At 39.8% G+C, this 24,669-nt stretch overlaps 1 protein-coding gene across 1 annotated transcript in view; it reads right to left on the bottom strand.

The window, feature by feature from the left end:
* The window catches only part of C24H1orf87 (chromosome 24 C1orf87 homolog), a 69,984-nt gene that overhangs the window by 5,613 nt on the left and 39,702 nt on the right, over positions 1 to 24,669 (bottom strand). Inside the window, exons 7-10 of the mRNA XM_070592454.1 lie at positions 24,112 to 24,209; positions 10,834 to 10,898; positions 4,432 to 4,511; positions 1,078 to 1,174 (exon numbers count right to left, since the gene is read on the bottom strand). Coding sequence (XP_070448555.1) covers positions 1,103 to 1,174; positions 4,432 to 4,511; positions 10,834 to 10,898; positions 24,112 to 24,209 — 315 coding nt within the window. The 3' untranslated portion in view covers positions 1,078 to 1,102. The remainder of the gene's footprint in view (positions 1 to 1,077; positions 1,175 to 4,431; positions 4,512 to 10,833; positions 10,899 to 24,111; positions 24,210 to 24,669) is intronic.

The raw sequence follows: 24,669 nt of genomic DNA, 5'->3' as shown, positions 1-24,669 counted from the left end.
GAGTGGAGCTTCAGTCCCAACATAAAATATGTTTAGGCATTAATTAGCCAGTTAGACAAGATGGGGAGTTGGCAGGGGGTGAGGTAGGTAGAGGAGAGGCAGACAGCTAAGATGGAGGACATGGCCACAGGAGAAATCACGTTTGAGGAAGGCACATTGTTCACTCTGATAGTCTAGGGTATGCTGAAAGAATAACAAGCGAAGGAGCAGAGACTGGTCAGGTATACAAGGACCAGGTTTTGCTTTGCTGTGAAATTTGGAGTTCCATCTGTTAGCAAGCATGCTGGAAATGTCAATCAGGAGAATTGCAAGATTGGACTGTGGGTTAGAACCAGGTGGTGGAGTGGATTCCTCCAGAGACACAGAGAAACTTTAAGCAACCTGGTGGAGGTTACACATCTGATCCATCTTTGTATTCCCTGATTGTGCTCAGCACAGTGCCAGGCACATGGTTTATATACAAATTGTATTTGTTAACAAGTGAAAGAAAATGAGATCTCCACTTTCAGACTAAAACACAAACAGAAGTATATTCGCTTTAAGCTTCACGCTTCACCTGTATTACTCAGATCACACAGGTAGAGGGCCTTTTCTAGCTTCCTGAACCTGTCGATCTATGTCTCCTCCTCTTCAGACCCGTTCTTCATCACTGGGCTCATGAAAGGCTGTGAGACTGGCCTGATCTTCAAAGAGCTCGGGGGATCTTTGGGGCTGAAGTCTCAGCAGGAGGGTTTTCTGGCTGCAGATCCTCTTCTGGAGTTTTCTACCAAAATAACACAACTATCTCACTGGCAACACGTTCACCACCTAGATCTTCTCCAGTCTCTTGGCCAAAGATGAGGCCGTACAACTAGCAATATTTATTGCAACGTCTGGCTTTGCAAAGCTGGGAGGATGGGTTTCAAGTCCTCAGTGCTGTAGGACTACATCTGTGAAGCCTTCTTGGATGTAAATTACTATGTTGAATGGTTTCTATCTTTTTAAGGGTGAAATCATGACTTTAATCAGTTTGCATTTCTGATTTGCACAAAGAAAAGGCTTTTGTAACCGGCTGAGGCTTTTCGTGATGTTACATACTCATGGGATCCTTGGAGGAGGGGCTTCAGGAAATGCTTCTAACTTCTCCGTGGGAAAACCTCTGGACAATGAGCCTGAGGTTCTTCACAAAGGGTGACTGAAAGAATAGTGACATTGTCTTAGGTTTGTGGGCTTATTATAATGGACCCTAAAGCACTTCTAGTTCTGTCTGTCCTGTTAATTTAACTAAGGAAACTGAGGCCCAGAGAGTGGAAGTGACTTACTGAGATCATGCAGTGAATGGAAGATGCAGAACTATAAGGAGGTGTAGAGGTTATGTCTAGCTCAGTTTGGTATCCTAATCTCATGTCTAGTGCAAAATAGAGATGCTTTTAGAATAACGAACAACTTAGTCCCGGCAGCCATGGCAGGCATTCTGTCACCTACCATGTACAGAGTGGCATCCATTGTTTTATCTTCACAACCTCACTTTTCCAGGAATTATGTCTCCTGCTGAGCCACATGGTTATTGAGAGAACAGCCATGCCTAAGTGTACAGTGCAGGACTGGGTGTCTAATGCAAACGGACTGGTACACCCATTGTCCAGTGATTTGGGAATGATTTGTGAGGGATGAAAACAGAGAGATATACAAACAGAGATCATTCTGTGTGAGAGGTAGGAATGCTCACAGGTTGTCTTCACTGTGTACTGGAAACAAGAAAAAGCTGGTCTGTCCAGAAAAATAGACAGAGACAGAGAGAGAAAGTATGAAGCTAACAGCAGAGAGAAGAGAAAATATATAGGAAATCATGATGAAGTTCAAGTCCCTGATTTTACTTCATTGTCACATGTTACATTTCCATGCTCAGGTAGCATAATATGCTTCCCTATACTTCCAATAAATTTAGCAGAGTTTGTTCTCTTAATTGCAATCCAAATAATCTTAACTAATTCACCATAGAATTATGCCTCTAACTTTTGAAAACCATCTGTGTTCCCCCAACTTTCAAATACCTGAATTTCTCCAATATAGGAGCTTTGTCTCAAACTTCTCACATAGAAAGTGTGAAAATCCCATAGCTCTAAAGAATAGTAATTGCAATTAGAAGCCAAGTTTTCAGTTGGTTAACAAACTTGGATTAACCTGCTGCTGGGGACTGTGGAGAATTGTTTTGTTTGAAATAATAGAATGGTATATGAAATGGTACCCACGTGGATGACCAGCAACCAGTAAATTTTAAGAGATTAATATAAAAGAATTCTACTTGGATAAAATCAACTTTGGGAAGGGCTGAAAGCTTTCATAAAGCAAATAGAGCAGTGATTCTTATACTTTTTAGAGTTTTGGATCATTTTAGAAATCCAATGAAACTTTAGATAGTCTACCCAGGCAAATGCACATTTGCATACAGGATGATTTTAGAGAGTTCAAAGAGATCCTTGGATCTGAGAAAGTGATTTTAATAATTTTCTATTTCTTCAGATAGATCAACATTCTCTTTGACCACTAAAGACAGGGAAAGGGGGAATTTGTATGAACCTGAATTAGGCTGAACTAAGTAAGTGAGTGAGTAACTAGCTAACTAACTAACACACTCTATACTTTTTTGGTCCCACTGTGTCAGGAGCAAGTCCACATTCCTTGATTGGCACGTAAGACCATTCAAGTTCTTGTTCTTGCCTGTCTTCTTACTCCTACATGTACATCTTTCTCTCCAGCCACATAAAACCAGAAAACACAAAGCTGTTTTGTGCCTTGTGCATGCTGCTCCCTCTGCTGTAAAAGCCCTTCTTGCCACTTATGCCTTGGATGGTTGGGGTCCTACTCATCCTTCAAGATTCAACTCATATTTCGCTTCTTGTGGGAAGCCTTCTCTTACAGACAAGCTGGCTGAGGGGTAATTCTTTGAGGCCCCTTTATCCACCTCAGCACTTATTGTGGATTGTTGTAATCATTTATTAGAATAACTCTCTCTTCTACCAGAGATCTGGAGGTGGGCCGGTGAGATAGTCATTCATGTATCCTCAAGGTCTGGTTAGTGACCAGGGCATAGCTGGTTCTCAAGACATGTTTACTGAATGAACAAGTGAATGCATGAATGATTTTCCCTGGGACAATAGGAAAGTTTCTTTACCACACTTCTGCTTCAATTCCCCTTTCTAAAAAGTGCGACAATGAATCCTACTTATGCAGGAATGTGACACAGATCAATTACTGCAGAGATGCCATAAAATCTTCAAAAAAGAGGCAAAATAAAAGAGCAAGGTGTATTTTCTATAATCTTATTCACATTCAATGAGAACAGACAACACTCAATGACAAAAGCATTTGCTGTTGTCTCTTGCATGGCAAGAGGCTTGCCAAAATGGATGCTATTTTCTAAAATATTTCAAAGTGTAAAGTGCATGAAGAGGTGTCCCGTCATTTTAAGATGAATTATGTTAAAATCCAGGCATTTAAAAAACGACAACGACAGAAAAACTCAGGCTGCTTTTCAATTCTGTCTGTATCTTTTCCTGGCTAAGTGCATGGAATATTAAAACAGAATTCAACTGCTTGCCAGATATTTTTTTAAGTCAAAGAGCACATTACATTTTAAAATGTGATGTCTGGGAAAAAGGTTGCCCTCAGTTTCTGGAAGCTGAATTTAAGATGTTGAAATAGGTCTCAGAACCACACTTTATTGTGATGGCAGTGGGAGGATTGGTCACAGGCTTCAGAACTAGTGCACATGCTACAGGTCCAACTTCTTGGGGCAGGTGCCAAGCCCATCACCAGGTGGTAGACAGACGTTTCTGCAGGCATATCAGCTCAGACAGGAACCAGCCCACACCTGAGGAGTTTTCTACCTCCCTTCTCTGCCAGAGGAGACTCTCAAAGTCAAAGACAGTGTGATGTCAAGGCAGTGGGTGGAAATAAAAAACCAAGAAGGGGAGTTAGCCCCATGGCTGAGTGGTTAGGTTCGTGCGCTAAACTTCAGCAGTCCAGGGTTTCGCTGGTTCAGATCCTGGGCACAGACCTAGCACCACTCATCAAGACATGCTGAGGCTGTGGCCCACATAGCAGAATTAGAAGGACCTACAACTAAAATACACAACTATGTACAACTACGTACTGGGGGGCTTTGGGGAGAAGGAGAAAAAAAAGACTGGCAACAGATATTAGCTCAGGGCCAATTTTGAAAAAGAAAGAAGGAAGGACAGAAAGAGAGAGAGAGGGAGGGAGGGAGAGGGAGGGAGGGAGAGAGAGGGAGGGAGGGAGAGGGAGGGAGGGAGGAAGGAAGGAAGGAAGGAAGGAACGTAGGAAGGAGGGAAGGACGGACCCAGAAGGAAGGACCCTACCCAGCATCAGAGAATAGAAGGCAAAGACAGGTGAAGCTCTTCCCCAAGCTCCACACACCCGGGTGCATACCATATGTTCAGTTGTGCCTTGAGGCATCTCAGGAATGTCAGGCTGCACTGGAGTGGCAGAGGTTTCCTTTCCTTTCTTTCCTGGGAAAGAAAGAAAAAATGGAAGGGTTAAGTTTGGTCTCTTCATTGTAACACTTACACCCAGGCAAATAAAATGTTGAGGCCCTTCTATGTGGTTGGCACTGTGTTAGGCGATGGAGATATGGAGGTGGATCAGAAAGATCTGGTTCCTGCCCTGATGGAGCTGACAAAGGGGAGGTAGGTGCTAAACAATTACTCAAAATTATTATTTAATTACACGCTACCATAAACACAACAAAAGAAGACGTGAAAATATTTTGTTTTAGGCTAGGGGTGGCAGCGGTGGAGAACCAGAGAAGGCTTCTTGGAGGAAGTGACACTTAAACTGTGGATCCAAAGGATGAATAGAAATTTCCAGGCAAAGGCGATGGTGGGTGTTCACAAGGAGCAGAGAGTTCCTGATCAGCCGAGACAAGAGCCTGTAGAACTGCCCTGAATCAGGAGGACTTGCACAGTTTGGGGAGTGGGCAGCGGCTTCTTCCCATGGCCCCACCTCTTAACAGAAAACCAGGCATTTCTTCCCCATCTCTCCACACAGGTGTATGCCTCAAAGATCAGGCAAAACCTCTCTCTTCTACCTTCCCTCTCCTTTCAATTGTCAGAGGTTCTGAATGGGATGACGTCTGAACAGCACCCCTCACCCAGGGATTCTAGTGCCCAGATCCTTCTTGCTCAGGCTGCTGTCTTCACAAACAGAAGAATTTCCTTAGGATGTGGGAAAAAGACTTGAAGACTTTCTGCTGAAATCCTGTAAGGCTTATTGTGGGCATCATTCATTCACCACTCAGGATCTTCATCAGACTTGGCAACTGTATTTTACAAATCCGTGTGACAACCACACAGCACAGATTTCTGTGAGCATCAATATTTAGTGCATAATTCAAATATGCCACTAACAAATACATACTGTTTCTGAGTAGGGACAATGTGATTTCATAATCTTCTCTGAAGCCCCAGTCCCAGCATTAGAATAAGTGCTCAATGTATGCTTGTTGACTGAGTGAATGACCATGTGCCCTAATTTGGAGTTTAGAAAATAAAAACACTGAACATATAGTTCTGTTTCTCCAATTCCTTTTTAGGCCCTTGGAGAGGAGAGATTTTCCTCTGCATTTCTTTATCTTCCCACACCTAACCCACATGCTATATAGAGTAAAACTTAATAGATGCTTAAGGAGGATCATGATGGCAGCCAGGTAGGGCAGCCCTTCTGAGGCAGATCTGATTTAGTCCACTGAAAATTTAAGTTGTCTTGGGGATGGATCATCACCGAGTAGCACTGGTCTCTGCTTTTTCATTCAGTATGTGAAGGAAAAGCTTCCTGTTTACTGCAGGTGAGAAAGGTTCAAGCTATTCTGAGTCATAGAGTTCGAGAGTTAAGGGGATTCTAGAAACAGTATATAGTATACAGGCAGGAAGATGAACTTTGGTGTCAGCCCTGAATGCTAATCTTGAGTCTTCCCTTTCCCAGCTGCAAGCTTTCAGCTCCTAATTTTGCCAGTTGTGAAAGGGGAGAAAACCAGTGATTTACAGTAATGTTGTGGAGATAAAAAAAATTGCGTACCTGAAATACTTAACACAGGGAGGATGCTCAAAAAAGGATTCATTGTTTGTTGTTGTGTCATTATTATAACACCTTAGGCAAGTCTAGTTTGCTTAATTGAACACTAATTACGATGGGCCAGGAATTGTTCTGGGCACTGTTCACATGCATCATCCCTGTTAGTATAAGATCTAGATCCTAGACGTTGTCCCAGGCCAGTTTCTCTGCACTTTTAAAAGTTTCTTTAGAAGAAAATACACACTAGTCTCCCTGGTCTCCTTTTGGCTTCCCTTTCTCCCCCTAACATCTACAAGCATGGAAACAGGTCATGGTTTGCACACGTAAAAATCGTTTGAAAAATCTGAGGCAGAGCTGATTTTTTTTTTTCTTTCTAGCACAGCAGGAAGGATAAATAATAACCATCTGTGTAGTCTGCCAGTTGAAGGTTTGTACTGGAGGAAATAAGCCAAGCTGGCTTCTAGAGATTTCCAGGTGTTGGAAGGGCCAGGTTTTACAATGCTTCCATGAGTCTGATGGTTACACAGCCAGCCCTACCATAAGCCCACTAATGACTGGAAATTAGTGGTCTTGAGTGCTGGCTGCATATCAGACCCACCTGGGGAGCTTTAAAAATTGCCAATGCTTGGGTGTCACACCAGGACAATTAAATCAGAAACTCTGGAGGTGAGAACTGAGCTCAGTGAGTGTGAATAATTCCCTAGGTAATCCTAAGGTAAAGCCAGGGTCCACAACAACTGATTCAAATAAAGGCTTCTGGCCTCATTGGGCCCACTGAATGAAGCTTCATGAGGAAACTAATATATATCAAATATCTATACATGCCAGACATTTCCCACAAGTTTTCTTACTTGAAGAATAATGCTCTATGGTAGAAAGCATTTCCATTTGACAGATGAGGTAACAGAGGCAATAAAGGCTTCAGTTTCCTGCTTAAGACTAGAATGGTGGGGTTAGGTCTCGGATTCTAACTCATTCATTCATTCAACAAACATTTGTTACGTGCTTACTACATGCTGGGCACTGTTTTAGGCACCATGATACAACAATGAGCAAGAGAGAAACTTCTCATGGAGAGTACATTCCAGTGGTGAGAGCAAACAGAGACATAAAATGATGTCAAATAGGGACAAATGCTATAAACACAACCAAAGCCAATTATGGGGGTAGATAGAAATGCAGTTGCTATTTTTGATAGGGAATTCACCAAAGGCCTCTCTGAAGTGACATTTAAATAGAGTCATGAATAGAGAAACAAGGGAGAAAGCCATGCAAATGTCTGGGGAAAGAGCATTCCAGGATAAAGCTCTGGGGAGAGCAAAGGCCTCAAAGAAGGGGTGTTTGGTGCATTCAAGCAACAGCTGAGAAGAGAGTTGAGCTGACCCAGGATGAAAAGGGAAGAGAAGCGGGTCAATTGCCATGCCATGTGATCTCAGTTGGTTTTTTTTTTCTGGCTTCTAGCATTTGTTCCTCCTCTGGTGATTACCCACTTCTACTGTTAGCAACTATATTTTGCTTTGTGGGGACCACTCCTCCCCCATCCCAGTGCTGTGGTTTGGTAAATCTCTTCATTGTCTGTACCAGCTGAGTTGGGTTTTCTGTCCCTTTGTATATGTATTTCTAAGTAGGAATTACTATAGGTATTAAAAGGGAAGCCAAATTCTTAGCCATTTTTCTGTGACATCTTGAGGTATAGATCTTCAAGAAATGTTTGAGGGGATCAGTGAACCTCTGAGGCTACCTTCATTCCCTCCTAATTATCCCCCATCAGCAGCCATGCTATAGCCCTGCTCCATGATTGCTGCTTCTTCCTCTCCCTCACTCACAGGCCCCACAGTGAAGAGATGCAAAGTTGGGCCCACACTTCATTATTGTGAAATAACACTTTAGAACTTAGACCATACCACGTTTGGTGGGCTCTAAGCTGTTTTTTATTTGTCTTAATGGGAATTCATAGCATTTCTCAGATCTGTGGCTTGAACTCTTTCACCACTTTCAGAAATTTCTCAGCTGTAATTGTTTAAGATAGTGCTTCAGCTCCATTCTCTTCCTCCTGTCCTTCTGCGACTTCAGTTACATGTGTGCTGGGTATTGTCAGCATTTCCTACATGTCTCTTGTACACATTTTTTGTATATTTCATCCTCTTTTCTCATTCATGCTTCAATCAGATATTTTCTACTGAACTATATTCCAGTTCATTAATCCTCTCTTCAGCTATGCCCAATCTTCTGTTATACCCATCTATTGAGTTTTAAAAATTTAGTTTATATTTTTTAGTTCTAGATATTCCATTTGATTCCTTTTATAGATCCAAATAATCTTCTGAAAAGTCTCCATCTTGTCATCCATTTTCTTGAATGTATTAATTATAGTTATTTGAAAATCCATGTCCTGTTTTGCATTATTCATGGCCATTTCTAATTGAATGCTGGGAATTTTCTATAAAAAAATTCTAGAGATTTTGTATGATGTTATCTTCTTCTACAGAGGATTTTCCCCTCCCTCCTGTCTGATAGTTTGATTTGAATTCCAAATAACAGGCCTCAAAGAAATGTTATTCTGCATTTTATCTATTCTTCTAGTTGTTCTTGTCAGGAAGTTTTGCCTGCTGTAAACAAGTCCATTCTAGTCATTAGTCTAAGTCACAGACATTAAGTGTTTATGTGATAATCAAACGTGCATTAACAAAGAAGTTCATAGGATTTTCCTGATTCCAAATGAGATAAAGTTTACAATATAAGGCAGTACAAATGAAAATGAGTCATTTTAATCAAGTCATCATAGAATCTTTGAGCGAGAATGGACCCCAGGGATGAGAAAATTCACAATTCTACCCACACATAATGAGTGGTTTTCTTTAGTTTCTCTATGATGCACCTTCTTTCGTTTTATAACATTTACCTGTTGGGCTTGAGAACAGGCAAATTAAATGGCTCACTCATTGCCTAAGAGCAGGCAATCATCATAGCTCCAGCAACAGGAGACACTTGTAAGGAGATAGAACTACACTCTTATGGTTTTCGGAGTTTGTCAGTGTCTGTCCAGCAGTAGGGAAGAGCTACTACTATAAGGCTTTTCAATATTGTCAGCACTAGCCATGCATGAAAACTCAGAAGTCAAATGAACAGCCACAGGACACTCCTTCAGCTGTGGCAGCATTGACCACATGGTGCTCTGTCAGAGATGCAAGTACCAGCCACCTTTGTGACTGAAGGACTGAGCCTCAAACTGTGTGGTGTTCCCAAAAGCAGTCACATGGCCTCCAACACCATATCTCCAGCTGCTTGTCATGTTCCTGGAGATCCTAGAACTAGCTGTGTGGTAGCACTAGCTCCTCGATTCTGCTAATACTATGCCTTTCTTTATGTCCTCTTAGCCCTAAAGACAATGGATGCTTCCTACAGCTACTGATCTCTGAGTTACCTCTCTGTTGGGGGTTGAACTGTGACCCCCCCCCCCCGCCACCACAGGTACCAATAGTACCTGTCGATGTGACCTTATTTGGAAACAAGGTCTTTTTATTTGTTATCAAGTTAAGATGATGCCATTCTGGATTAGGGTGGCCTTAAGTCCAATGAAGGGTAGTGTCTTTATAACCAAAAGGAGAGGGAGATTTGGATGCAGAGACACGAAGGAGGCTCAGAGGAAGGAAGACCATGTGAACAGAGGCAGGGTTTGGAGTTACAGGGACACAGGCCAAAGAATGCTGGGGGCACCCAAAGCTGGAAGAGGAAGGAAGGACTTTTTCTAGAGCCTTCAGAGGGATTGTGGCCCTGCTGATCTGACTGATTTCAGACTTCGAGTCTCCAGAACTATCAGAGAATAAATACCTATTACTTTAAGCCACCAAGTTTGTGCTAATTTGCTGCAGCAGCCTTAGGGAAATGAACACCCTCACTATCAGTCGTCCAATCCGGCATAACCAACCGTCAACCCCCTGTTGTAAAGTCCCTGTGTTTGAAATACCTTGTAAGGTTTCTCTTTTTCTGCTGGAATACAAACTAATATACCAACCCCCAACCCCAAACTCTCAGAACCTTGTATTTTGATCCCAATGGGAATCAGTGAACAGTTGATGAGTGTAGTAAATAAACTGCAACAGCAGATTAAGACCAATGCATATTTTTTCACCTGTCACATTTACAACTTGCTAATTGCTAAATATTTTGCCCAATTTATCCTTATAATTTCACTTAATAATATGTCTTGGAAATATTCCTGTATCAGGCCAACCATATTATTTTACAGCTGCATAGTTTTATCAATTGAATAGACTGTAATTTAATTAAATGGCCCCTGAAGGATCTTTTTACTATTTTCATTTTTTAAAACATTTAGCAAAAAGAAATTCCTGCACTAAACGTGTATATAAATCTGGGAGAATTTTTTTGTGAGATATCAGTAAGATAAGTACCTAGCTGTGGGATTCCTAGACCTAAGGGACTATGTGACTGAAATTCTAATAAATAATACCAACTTCTTCTATAAGTGTATATATCAAAGGGCTATCACCAGAGAATGCTTCATGATATAATAATATTTGGAGAATTATGCCTTTTATGATCCAACTTGCCTAAAAGAACAGCCATTAAGGCAATCATCACTTGTAGTTTTTCTTCGCTGGTGAGGTATTTACATTTCTGGGAGTGACGAGACGAAACCCAACAAGGAAACCGCTGAAGCAAAGCGGCGTAGTCAACAACAGTTCTGGATAACAGGGGTTCTCTCAGGGAACAAAATGACAAATTAACTGAACTCACCTGTAGGCAAATCAGAGGACAAGTCAGAGGAAGCTCTGCTCAGCAACTCAACAAAACTCTGCCATCTGTGCAAGGAAAGGAGACATAAGAGTGTCAATCAACATCATTGTGCTGAAAGAATGTGCAATAAAGCTTGAAGTTAAATTGATAGCAATATTGAAGGAGTTTTTAATGCCTGTATCATTCAGGGTGCATGCAGGAAACAGAAACTGCTTTAAGTATCTCCACTAGAAAGGACTTTAATATAGGAAATTAGACGTCCACAGAATTATTGCAAGGGCTAGTAGAATGGAGGTTGGTGTTGGCTGCTAGGCTCAGGGTCAGCCCTCAGCAGATGTAGTCCAGAGATGAGGGAACTGCAGGAAATTCTGGCTGATGTCTCAGTGCCCCTGACTATGAGGTTGGTGACTAGGCAGTGCAAAGTGCATTCTGGCCACTGGAAAGATTAATGCCTGCCAGGGCCTGCCGTTGCTACTAATGCAGGAAAAATAAATAACTATATGAAATGTCCCTGCCGCCCTTCACCACCCCTTCTGCCTTTCAAATCTCATGAAACTGCATCTCACTGATGGAACTTAAATCAGTTCTAGAACCATAGTGTCAAGGGAGTTTTGGAAATGTTCTTTTTAGCCCTCACAAGTATGGGGAGTACTGCAACACAGGAAAGAATGTAGAAGGTGATAGAAATGGGTGTTGAGTGCAAATAGATGACATTTAGTGAAGTCCCCAAGCAGGAATTGCATTGAGCACTACTTGTGCATGTGACAATCAGGGAGTCATTTACTGCTTATGAGTACTTTAGGAATGCTTTGTTAGTGAAAATCACTTATCCTTGTTTGTCCAGTAACCGTTTTCCATTTATATATAAATACATTCTTCTCTGGGATCATGGACTACTGTCAATCTCCCATCCCCTCCCTTAGCCTATGCTGTGGCCACCTTGTCTAATTAACTCTATCACTTTCTCCACCCATCCTTCCCTCCCTTCTTCCCTTCCTCCCACTCTCTGTCTCTGTAACTCTCATTAATTTTTGGTTCTGGTTCTTCCTGAAGTTCTATTTTACCTCAATTTTATATGTCATTCCATATCCTTTCAAAAATATTTCTTTTGCTTATGTTAACAAAAGGAAGTTTCTGTTTCTAGCAACCAAACTGCTACTGGTAAGAATTTCTATCTCCTTTTTACCTATCAAAAGTCAAGCAAGTTGTGAGATATATGTCTTGGGTTTTCCAGAGGCGTTCTAATGTCATGTGATCTTATTCTCTTCAAATAAAAATGATTCATTAGATTTTTAACTAGTTTGCTTTGTTTATACCTCATAAAACTTTTCCTAAAGATGATATCACAAATCAGAAAATATGGCCTCCTGAGCTTCATGTCACTTTGGACACATGAATAGGTAAGGCATAGGTATGCAGGGCCACAAGCTGGGTAGCGGATGACCATATCAGCTGCTGAAGGCCTAGGCAGGGAAGAGAAACTGATGAAGTAGCACTCTCAAGAAACATTAATAATCATATGAAGATCTGATATTAGCTCGGATCTGGAAATGAGCTAAAGTAGAAGTAGCTCCTGCCTTCTACACTTTCTGTAATTTCTTTCCAGGCCCTCTTAGGAGAGACAGGCTTATAACACTTTCTGACCCTCTGAGAAATGACAACAATGCAGTAACAAAATCCCAGATCCATTGATATTTCCACATTCATAACATTTATTTTTCAGAGCTGCTAGGAGTTACCAAATATGACATAAAGCCTCTGAACAAAATGGCACTAGAAACCCTCTTTCCCCTTCTTGACTGTATGCTGATAGTAGGGGAAGGAGACGGTGGGAAAATTTTCTGAGTGTTGAACTTGGACATTGACCAATTTAAATGGTAAATGGTGTATATAACCAATGAAATCCTTCAGATCCTCTGAAAAAGATATTTTCTTTCTTCCATATTCTTTACATTAGCCTAGGGCCTTCAAAAAGCCATTAACAGCTTCAATGTGAGAATGGGTTCCGGTAGTGGTAACAGGCCCTGTGATTATAATCACAGAAGCAGGTGCCAAACTCCCAGCATTGAGTCAGAGAGGTCAGGACTGGAGGACGGGGTGTGCAAGCCTGATTCCAGATTCAGGCAGATCTGAGTTCAAATTCCAACTTCAACTGAATTTATCAAATCAAAACAGCCTCTAGCGAGTGTTCAGAGCACTTTGTGTGCATTCTCTCATTTAATTGAGACAACCCTCCTATGACGACACAGTGATCAATGGGGTAGCCAGGATTTAAATCCTGGCTGGCTGACTCCAAGATCCTGGGCCCTTAACCTTTGTACTGTAGGCCTTACACCAGAATGTAATCAACTTGGCTCTGGCTATATTTTTCCCTTTGAAATTCCATGAACAGAGCTCCATTGTCTGACATTTATTAATGCAGAAGTTTGAATTCAGTCTGATTTTGTTCATTTATAATTAATTTTTCCCCTTTATTTCCTTTCATTTAGTTTTGTTATTGGCCTGGATCCTTAAATAAATTTCTTTGTCTTTGTAATACAAAAGTTTTGTCAGAATACACATGGATCTGTTTTTTCTTTTTTCTTTTTTGGAGGAAGATCAGCCCTGAGCTAACATCTGCTGCCAATCCTCCTCTTTTTGCTGAGGAAGACTGGCCCTGAGCTAACAACTGTGCCCATCTTCCTCTACTTTATATGTGGGACGCCTGTCACAGCATGGCTTGCCAAGCGATGCCATGTCCGCACCCAGGATCCCAACCAGTGGACCCCGGTCCACAGAAGTGGAACGTGCGAACCCAACTGCTGCGCCACCAGGCCAGCCCTGAATCCTTTTTTTCGTATTTTTTTTTAAAGATTTTATGTTTCCTTTTTCTCCCCAAAGGCCTCCGGTACATAGTTCTGCATTAGTAGTGGGTCCTTCTAGTTGTGGCATGTGGGATGCCACCTCAGCATGGCCTGGTGAGTGGTGCCATGTCTTCACCCAGGACTCGAACTGGCGAAATCCTGGGCCACGGAAGCGGAGAGTGCGAACTTAACCACTTGGCCACTGGGCCGGCCCCTCATTTTTTCTTAATTTAGCTTTGACCGCAGTGAATTCTCTCAATCTCTACACGGAGGATATTTTCTTTTTTCCCATCTCCACAAAGTGTCTTCAGCTGTGATTTTTGTTTTTCCATCTTGTCCAATTTTTCTAGTTTCTTATTCCACAATGCTAAGTTCTTATAGTTTCAATCTCTATTTTCCTTCTTCTGTATCTCCCATCCTCTATCCTTTTCTTCTCTTTTTCTCTAGATTTTGTAGAAGCCTGTCAAGGTTCACATTTTCTCTAGTGTTAATTTTGCTTTTTATTGATTCCTGGTTATTTCTTTTTCTGTAAATAATATTTTATTGGAACCAAGCCACTTGTTATATGTTGTTTTGGCTACTTTCAGGTTACAATGACATAGTTGAATAGCTGCAACAGACTCTAGACTCACGAAGCCTAAAACGTTTACCGTCTGGCCCCTTATAGGAAAGGTCTGCTGACCTAAACATTTAACATGAATGTCTTAATATCACCAAACATCTAGCAATATTCATCTTTCCTTGATATTCTCATTTTTTATTGAGATATAATTGACATATAACATTCTATTAGTTTCAAGTTGTACGACATAAAGGTTTGATATACATATAAACTGCAAAATGATCCCCACCACAGGTCTGGTTAACACCCATCGTCACATACACTTACAGTCCTGGTCACCTCTTAATTCTGGGGTAGAAATTTCAGTTTCCTTGAACTATCCATATTTCACCAAGTTATTTCTAATTTATTCCATTCACTTTTTGTGCTTTTAAAATTTTATTTCTTACAGCCTTTAGTCTCATTATGCTTATTACTTTCCAAATAATTTCAATAGAGGCTTCTTATATCCTATGGAGAACAATGGCAGTTTTCTAAAGGTTTTCTACTTTCTAGAGTAAATTATTTTCAAAAGCTTGTTGGTATTTGGAGTCTGAAAGATTGTGATTCCCTCTCAATGTTCTGAGGTATTTTTAAACATCAGGGCTCGCACGCTGAGGTTTTCTTTCTGTTCAGCATCAAATGAAGAACTGATCCCGTTCAGCACAACCCAACAGACGACTGGCACAGATTTCCCTCAGCCCTGCTCCCTGCTCAGTAGGGTGAGTGATAATGGACGCTGATGTCTGGTACCCCTCGGTTGGCACTCCGCTTTCAGGAATCACACTTCACCAGATGCACCACCACAGCCAGGTTGTCCCCTTCCTGACTTCCTGCTCTGTCATTCTTGGGAGTCGTGCTCTCTGCACAGGCACAGGAAAGCAGTGTGTAGGTAAGTGTACGTGTGTGTATCCTTGGGCATGGAGGGGAAGAAGGGAAACCACATTCAGGAGCCCACGGAAGGCAGCACCTATGTCATTTTCTAATCCGTTAAGATGCGAGGCCTCCAAATCAAGGAGAAGGCTGTGGTAACGGGACAAAATGTCTTTTGTCTTCTGTACTTCTCACAGGCAGCAGGGCAATGCTCAGGGCCAACAAATCATGGATTTTCCCAGATTCCATTTATTCATAGCTAGTGCAGATTCCTTCTAGATTCTGACACTAGAGTAACTATTAGTTTTTGCTACTGGTGTGTTTTTTGCCTCTTTATTTGTTCATAGAAATGCTAACCATTGGTTGTTAAGCAGATGACATTTTATACAAAATGTCTTACGTATAAACACGAAACAAAACAAAAGCCTGAACACACTAAACACAAAATGTGGGCAATTTTATAGAAGCACCCTTGTGATCTTGATGAAGTTCTTACAGGGAACGTGTTTTGCAGTGCTTTGTACAAGCTTGAATCAGGGGTGTGCTGGTGTTTATTTTCCAAACCCATCACCCTTCTCCACCTCATGAGACACTTGCTCCAGCCATAAAGAACGGTTTGTACTTCTCCGAACTCATTATGCTTTTGCTTGCTCTTCTGCCTTAGTATACACTGCCTCTTCTGTCTCTGACATGCCCCTCCCATCTCTCATCTGGTTGGTTCCTCCAAGTCCCCCTCGCTCAGCTGAGACGCAGTATACAAAGTGCTGAAGAGCAGACTGTTCCGACTGCTAGAACTGTAAATTATGTCCCAAGATTGGAAGATGTTAACTGCTGGAGCCATTCCCTTGAGATTCCTGCAAGCTTCTGCTCCAGCTGAGAGGGCGTAAACATACTAGAGGGAGGAGACGATGGAGGGGACCATGAGCCTTTAGGGACTGTATTAGTTTGCTTGAGCTGCCATGACAAAATAGCACACTGGGTGGCTTAAACAACAGAAATCTATTTTCTCACAGTTCTGGAAGCTAGAATTCCGAGATCAAGGTGTTGCCAGGTTTGGCTTCTTCTGAAGCCTCTGTCCTTGACTTGTAGATGGCCACCTTCTCACTGTCCTCACATGTTCTTCCCTCTGTGTGTGCACATCCCTGGTGTCTCCCTGTGATTCCAAATTTCCTCCTCTTATAAGAACCCCAGTCAGACTGGATTAGGGCTCCACCCTAATGGCCTCATTTTAACTTAATCACCTCTTTAAAGTCCTTGTCTCCAAATATGATCACCTTCTGAGGTGCTAAGGGTTAGGGCTTCAACATATGAATTTTGGGGGGATGAAAGTAAACCCATAACAGGAACAAGGATTCAAAGAAGCCCGACTTTTGGGACAGTTTACTTAAGGTCTCTGAACCTCAGTTTATTCACCTGTGAAGTGAGTATAGAACAACACAACTCCTGGGGCTACTGGGAGAATGAAATGGGATGAGCCATGTAGAACGTCTAGCCTGTGCCTGGGACATGTGAGGTGTGTTTGAATCAAAACCTTATGCCCCTGAGTCAGGCAGTCATTTTGGTTACTGTTTAAGTCAGCTGCTGAGATGCTCATTCAACAGCACCACCTTCCTCTGATTTTACCTTCTTGATCATGAAGCCTAAGTTGTTTCTTCTCCCCTTCCAGGGAACTGTGAGAAGTACAGTTCTTCCTTGACATATAGGCAGTAAACTCTCAAATCCAGACAAAAGAATTCTTTTTCTATTTCACAGATGGAAAATTAATGTTAAGAGAAATTATTTACTTGTTCAAGTTCACAAAGTCAATGCATTTCAGAGCCAGGATTTCCATCTATGCCTGTGTGATTCCAGGCTCCTGCTGCCTTTCTGCATGGATGGGGGCTAAAGGGGTAGTGCAGGTGCTAAACTGGTGAGGAGAGGTTTCCTGCAGGCCCTGAGATTCTTTGGATACAACCTGCCCCTAGAACTTAAAAGCCTCCCCATATTTGCATCTGTATCCCACACCTATACTGGGTCCTAGAGGAGAGGGCAGGAGATATTGAGCTTCTCAAATCCAGGACTGTGTTCAGTACCAAGCCAAGGGTGGAGCTAGCCATGGAACTCAGCAGTTTGCCTAAAGCCCCTGTGCCTCACCACCATCGTACAAGCTTCTGAGTTTCATAGGACTTGTAGGAGCATTGGGATAGTGTATCAAGAGCCAAGACTCCGAAGGCAGAGAGCCTGCATTTTACTCAGCCTTACTGATGAATTCATTTATCAGTTACATATTGGTTTTAGCCTCTCTCTGGTGCCTCAGTTTCCTCATTTGAAAGAAATAATACCTACCTCACAGGGCACTTGCAAGGATTAAAAGAGTTAATATTTACAAAGCACTTAGAAGATTGCCTGGAATATAGTAAGCACTATATAATTGTTAGCTATTAATAATAAAAATAACTTTATTAGCAATATTATTATTCTCACTCCATATGAATTCTCACCCAATGTGAATTATGGGCTTCTGGAGGAGAAAGTTAGAATTAATAAAATCTTAAAAACCAGGTCTGGTTTCCAAGACCTAAGCAATGGGCAGATCCACACCATGGCTCCAATAGGTCACTGCCTAACAATTTTCCTATTCCCATTAAAAAGCAATTGCTGAATCAGAGACCTCATGTTTCCTTTATCTCCTAAAATCCTCTGGTTGTTCCTGGGATTATCAACCAGCCCTTTTCAATCTAATTGCACTCTCATTAATGTGCCAGATGTGTCTGAGAAGTCCTACTTGTGGCTGTGTCAACTGTTCCACTCTGTTCAGGAAGCCTCTCTAGCAGCTCCATTATTTATCCCCTCCCCCAACACAACTTGGCTTGTGTGCCTGTGTTTTAAACTGAGTGTGAAGCATTTAATTTTGCCAATACAATTTTAGAGTATTAGTGTGCCTCCTGTTCTCTCTCTGCCCTCGTTAATTACTATTTATTGCAAAGTCACAGAGAAACATTAAATGCTAGTTCTGACTTACTTGTTCCTAGTAAAGAACAGGATAATAATTTCCATCCAACACAACCTGAACTCATTTTACATGAGAGTGATTCAGGATGGAGATTTTAAACCGTAATCAAGTCTTTGTCAAAATCGTCTTACCCTGGCAGTCATTCCCCAATATCTCTGTTAATTGGTAGGCAAACAGCAAAAAAAAAAATCTCACTATTAAAAAAAGCGTACCAAAAAAACAACTTTGCAACAGCAACTGAGAAATTGCTTCTCTCATCAGCTCTTGCAACGTGACAGTTTAAGAAGGGAACACACTCATTTATTTGGTTCGATGGGGCTAATCCCACATCACCATAATCTCTCCTAACGTTTTACTGATTCTAAAGGACATTTAATCAGGAAACAGCTCAGCACCAGAATCCTGCTAATTAGCATGCAGCCAAATTCCAAACAGTTTCCCAAATGAACAGTAGATTAATGGACAATATGTACTAAAATAATGATTCGTGCATTCAGCTCCTAAAATGTGTGTCTAAATTGCATCTTTAATCTCTTAAAGATATAGATTTGCATAGAAAGCCCTTAATGGAATGGATTTAATTCCACAGAAGAAATTTTAGCCTATGGCTGTTTAAAGAGGAAACAAGTTTATCACTTATAAATGCAGTTCTTCATTGGTTCTCATGGTTTTGATGTCTCTGAATATCCAAAGGCCAAAGACAGGTAAATAAAGAAATTGATGTGCTTCTCTGAGGTCACATAAAGCACTGGGAAATTGAGAATATTGATATAATTATAAGTGGCCTAAGCTCTTTTGCTCCCCATTCACTCTGATCCTCACATCTCCGATTCCTGGAATCCTGGTTCTGGATGCCAACTTCTTTTAATCAAGTACATCATGTACCAAGTCCAATGTGAGCTTTCATCCTTGCATTTTCTCCCTTTATATCAGTGCATTTTGGGACTCCCAACTGGCTTGTTTTCTACTCAACTCTTAGCCCACCTTTCTGCTTTTGCCGCTTAACCACCTCTCTCACCCTCACCCAACCACCCCCAAAGCTTTAGAGAAAGGACATCTCTTGTCCAAAGCGGGTCTAGTGGAAATCTGTTGGCTAGACTCAACTTCCTAACACAATTTATTTATCAATTGATGTTCCCTCTAACCTTTATGCTTCTTTGTTTTTCTTCTCACCACGTGATATGTCACTTATTCTAGCTTATTTGTTGTTTCTCTTCCCCATTGGAATACAAGCTCTGTGAGGGAAGGGGCTTTGTTATATTCGTATCTATATTCCCAGTGATTTGACCACTGCTCGGTATACAATAGGTACTCAATATGTTTGATGAATGAATAAATGAGTTCATCAAATATTTGCTGCATACCTATGATGTGCAGAGTATTGGATCACAAGATGCTGGGAATATAATGTGAGGGAATCAGTCGTGTCCCTTGCCAGCATGGAGGTCATTATTTAGACATTAACTAACAAATCACACAAATAAATATATAACTACAAATAGTGATAAGTGCTAGGAAAGAAACTGACTGCGTAATAAGAGAGAGTGTAGCACAAGGAACCTGATTTTGATGAGGTGGTCATGGAAGGTCTTCTTCAGTTTGATCATGAGCTAAGACTAGGTAGAATGTATGTGTCTGCATCCCTGAGAGTTTGAGACTCTATTCCTTCCAGTTCAGTTAAATTCCATAAATGTATATTGAATACCTACTATGTGCCTGGCAATGCTCTAGACACTTGGGATACCTTATTGATTAAAACAAAGATCCTGCCTGTCCTATGGCACTACAGTCTATAGTCTATCAGAGATTGACAGATGACAACAATAAACATTATACATCAGCAAAACCCAATACTTTAGAAGTTGATAATTATATAGAAGAAAGAAAGAGGAAAGCAAGTCAAGGGGAAGAAGGGGTGCGGGCTACAACTTTAAATAGGATGGTTGGTGTGGGCCTCATTGACAAAGTAACATCTGAGAAAAACATGCTGAGAAACCTCAGCATGATGCTATCTGGGAAAGCATTCTAGATGGAAGGAGCGTGCGGAGGACAGGGGTTACAGTGTTTGTGTGCCTGGAGTGTTTGAGGAAGACGAGGAGCACAGCATGACTGGAGCAGAATGAGCAAAGGAAGTTGTAGATGAAGCTCAAGAAGCAATGGGGAAGAAGATCATACAGAACAGTTTATGAGGACTTTGGGTTTTTTACTGAGTGAAATAAGGTGCTCTTGCAGGGTTAGGAACAGAGTGATGACATGATTTGTTTTAGGTTTTCATAGATCACTGTAGCTGCTGCATTGAAGATAATCTAGGGACAAGGGAGAAACAGAGTTCAGTTATGTGGCTATTATAATAATCCAGGAGAAAGATAATGATGGCTTGGATGGGGTGTAGTTAAGTAAAAATAGACATGGTGAGAAGTGACTGGATTCTGGACATATTCTGAAAACAGAGTTGATTTACTAAGAGATTACTGATGGACTGGATATGAAATGTGAGAAAAAGAGTAAAGCTAAGGATTATTGGTATGTTGTGTTTTCATTTTAATTAAGTTCAAAATATTTTCTAAGTTCCCTGTGATTTATTCTCTGACCATAAATTCTTCAGAAATGTATTATTTAGTTACATAATGTTTGGAAATTTCCAGGATTTTTTTTATTTCTAATTTAATTCTGTTGTCATCAGAGAATATATTTTATATGATTTCATCCTTTCAAATTTACTGAGACTTGTGTTATGGCTCAGAATGTAGCCTATCCTTTAAATATTTCATGTACACTTGGATTTGTATTCTGCTGTCATGTGGAATGTTCTATAATTGCCACTTACATCGTTAGCTGATAATATACACCAATTCTTCTATATTCTTACTGATTTTCGGTCTACTTGTTCTATCAATTATTGACAGACAGGTGTTGAGTTCTCCAACTCTAATTGTGAATTTGCCTATTTCTTCTTTCAGTTCCATGTTTTCACTTCATGTAACTTGCAGCTGTGTTATTAAGGGCATGAACATTTTGATTTGCTATGGCCTCTTGTTGACTTGATTTTCTGGCAATATCCCTTGCTTTGGAATGTACTTTGACATTAATGTAACCACTCCAGCTTTGTATTCATTAGAGTTATTACAGTACATGATTTTCCATCCTTTTACTTTTAGTGTTTCTATGTCTTTATATCTTAAACGAGTACATTATAGACAGCATTCAGTTGGGTCTTGCTTTTTAAATAAAATCTCATAATCACTGCCTTTTAATTGGTTCATTTGGATCACTAATACTTACCATAATTATTGATATGGTTGGTATCTTGGTATTTAATTTCTATTTGTCTTATCTGTTTCTTGTTTCCTTTTCCTTCTTTTTTTGGTCTTTTCTTAGAATTTAAATGTGCTTATGCTTCCATTTTATCTTCTTTATTAGCATTTTTAACTCATTACATTCTTTCTTCAAACAAAATTATACTACTTAACTTGTACTATAAGAACCTTATCATCATACACTTTCATTACCCCATCTCAGCCTTGTAGTTATTGTCAAATGTTGCACTTTTTTATGTTATAAACCCCACATGCGCTGTTCTTATTTTTGCTTTAAATAATCAATTATCTTTTAAAAAGCTTTTTAAAATCAGGAAAATATATTTTTATTCATCCACATATTTACTATTTCTAATACTTTCACTCCTTTGTGTAGATCCAAAGTGATCGTTTTCCTTCTGCCTGAGGGCTTCTTTTAAAATTTCTTGTAGTACTATTCTGCTGGTTATGAATTCTCTCATCTCTTGTGTGTGTGAAAAAAAGTCTTTGTTTCTCACTAGTTTTTGAAAGATAGTTTTGCTGGACGTAGAATTCTAGATTGACAGTTTTCTTCTTCCAATATCTTAAAGATGTTGTCCCACTGTTTTACGGCTCACATTGTTTCTAATGAGAAGTCTGTTGTGGTTCTTATCTTTGTTGCTCTGCATGTAAGTCATCTTTTTTTATTGTGTTTTTAAGGGTTTTTCTTTACCACCAGTTTAAGCAGTTTGATTATAATGAGCCTTGATACGTTTTACTTCAAATTTATTATACTTAAGGTTCATTAAGCTTCTTGGGTCCATGCCTTTATAGTTTTCTCGAAATTTGGCAAAAAGGCAGCCACTATTTTTTAACTATTCTTTTCTTTCCCCTTTTTTCTCTCTTCCCCTTCTAAGACTCCAATTTCCCAAGCATTAGGTTGCTGATGTGATCACAAAGCAAATGTGATACTCTGTTAATTTTTCTTTCATTTTTTTTTTTTTGCACTGAATTTTATTTTGGATAGTGTTTATTTCTATGTCTTCTGGTTCACTTATTTTTAATTCTGCAATGTCTAATATGCTGTTACTCTCATCAATGGTATTTTTCTTTTAGACATTTTATTTTTAACATAAGCCTTAATTTTAGAATAGTTTTAGATCTACAGAAAAAATTTAAAGATAATATTAAGAATTCTCATATACCCTACACCTAATTTCCCCTTTTATCAGTATCTTATATTAGTGTGGTACCTTTATTACAAGTAATGAACCAATGTTGATACATTATTATTAACTAAAGTCTCATAGCCTTACCCTTATTCCAATATCTTTAGATTTTACCTAACATCCATTTTTGTTCCAGATTCCATCCAGGCTACCACATTACAGTTAGTCTTTATCTCCTTAGGTTCTTCTTGACTGCTTCTCAGAGTTTCCTTATTTTTAATAGTTTTCACAGTTTTGAGCAGTACTGGTCAGGTATTTTGTAGAACATCTGTCTATTGTGATTTGTCTAAACTTTTCCTCATTATTAGACAGGGGTTATTGGTTTTGGGGGAAGATAGTGTATTTTTCACTTCTAGAAATTTTATTTGGGTCTTTTCTTATGTCTTCCATATCTCTCATCATGTTCATGACTTCCTATACCATCTTGAACATGTGAAATGATTTATAATTGCTCTTTTAATGTGCTTATTTTCTACTTCTATCATCTGTATTGTTTATGAATCTCCTTCTATTTATTGGTTTTTCTCCTAATAGTAGATTATATTTTTCCTGCTTCTTTTCATGTCTGGTAATTTTCGTATGTATACCAGAAATTGTGAATTTTATGTTTTTGATTGTTGAGATTTTTTATTCCTTTTGAAATTTGGGGGCTTTGTTTTTGGATGTAGTTAAATGACTTGTAAACAGTTTGATAACTTTTAAGCTTTATTAGGGCTTTTAAGGTTTGTCTAGTTTTTCTAGGGTAATTTGGCCCCACTACAGCACAATACCCTTCTGAGGACTCTACTCATTGCCACGTTTGTTCCTTTCTGATATTGGTGAAATTATAAACTATTCCCAGTTCTATGTGAGATGCAAGAATTTTTCCACCTTTCTTTTGGTATTTCTTTCTCTGACCTTGAGTACTTTCCACAAACATGCACATTAGCCAGTACTCTCATGAAGACTTGAGGGCAACTCTTTGGAAATCTCCAGAAAGAACTCTGAGAATCTCTCCTCTCTGCTACTCTGTACTGTGCATTCTAGTTTCCTTGGCCTTGCTGAACTTCAAACTCTATCTCTTTAGCTCAAGGAGAATGCTGGGCTCAGTTTGTATACCCCCTTCTTGTTCAGTAACCTGAGCTTACCTCACATATTTTCCTTCTCTCAAGAATCATTTTTCTTTGCTGCCTGATATCCAAAGTCTGAAAACCATTGCTTCATATCTTTTGTCCTATTTTTAGTTGTTTAAGGTGGAATGGTAAATCAGATTCTTGATAGTATATAATGGCTGGAAGTGGAAGTTTACTGCTTTTGTGTTTCTATGGCCAAGAAGACCCTTTGGTCTTAATATAAGCAAACATTCCTTAATTCTGTCTTTAAGTGATGAAAGTGATTGTTTCATGCATAAAACTTCTAGTCTAAAGACACGTCTCTGTGTTTGGTATCCCAGTTGGAGGGCTCCATGAATAAAAAATCAACTTACTTTATTTCATCTTTGTAACCCAAATCTTGGTGGTTAAGCAATGTTTCCAGGAGGCTCAAAGTCAGATATAATCCATGTTTCCGGCATATAGCCCTGACCTGAAAATAAGAAAGGATTTGAAGTTTCACTATAATGAAATTAAGATTTGAATTTCCCTCCCATAATTAGAACCTATATGATTTTGACAGTTAATACTCAGGAGTGCATTGTAGCATTAAGATATCATTCAGAACAAGAATATTCAACTGAATGCTTATCAACAGCAAATTTTTATTTAGTTAACACAGAGGTATAGTTCATTACTCTGAAGCCATTGAACTTTGAAATGCTGATCTTACATTTTTGTCAGCCATGCAATAGATGGTCAAGGACTAGAAAGTATATTCACTTTATTACATAGATAAGTTGCAAAATATTTTTATACATCCACTTTGATTTACAAAATAAGCTTGTTTTTTAGCAGGGTTAATATTAGTATCTATATTTTATATATGATGAAACCAAGACTTAGAGAGATTAAGTGACTTCCTGAATGTCATCTAGTTAATAAATGATGGA

Source organism: Equus przewalskii, chromosome 24 (genome assembly GCF_037783145.1).
Source record: "Equus przewalskii isolate Varuska chromosome 24, EquPr2, whole genome shotgun sequence".
Classification (NCBI taxonomy): Eukaryota; Metazoa; Chordata; class Mammalia; order Perissodactyla; family Equidae; genus Equus; species Equus przewalskii.
The sequence above is the reverse complement of the archived record's forward strand: the minus strand, read 5'-3'. Positions and strand labels throughout refer to the sequence as shown.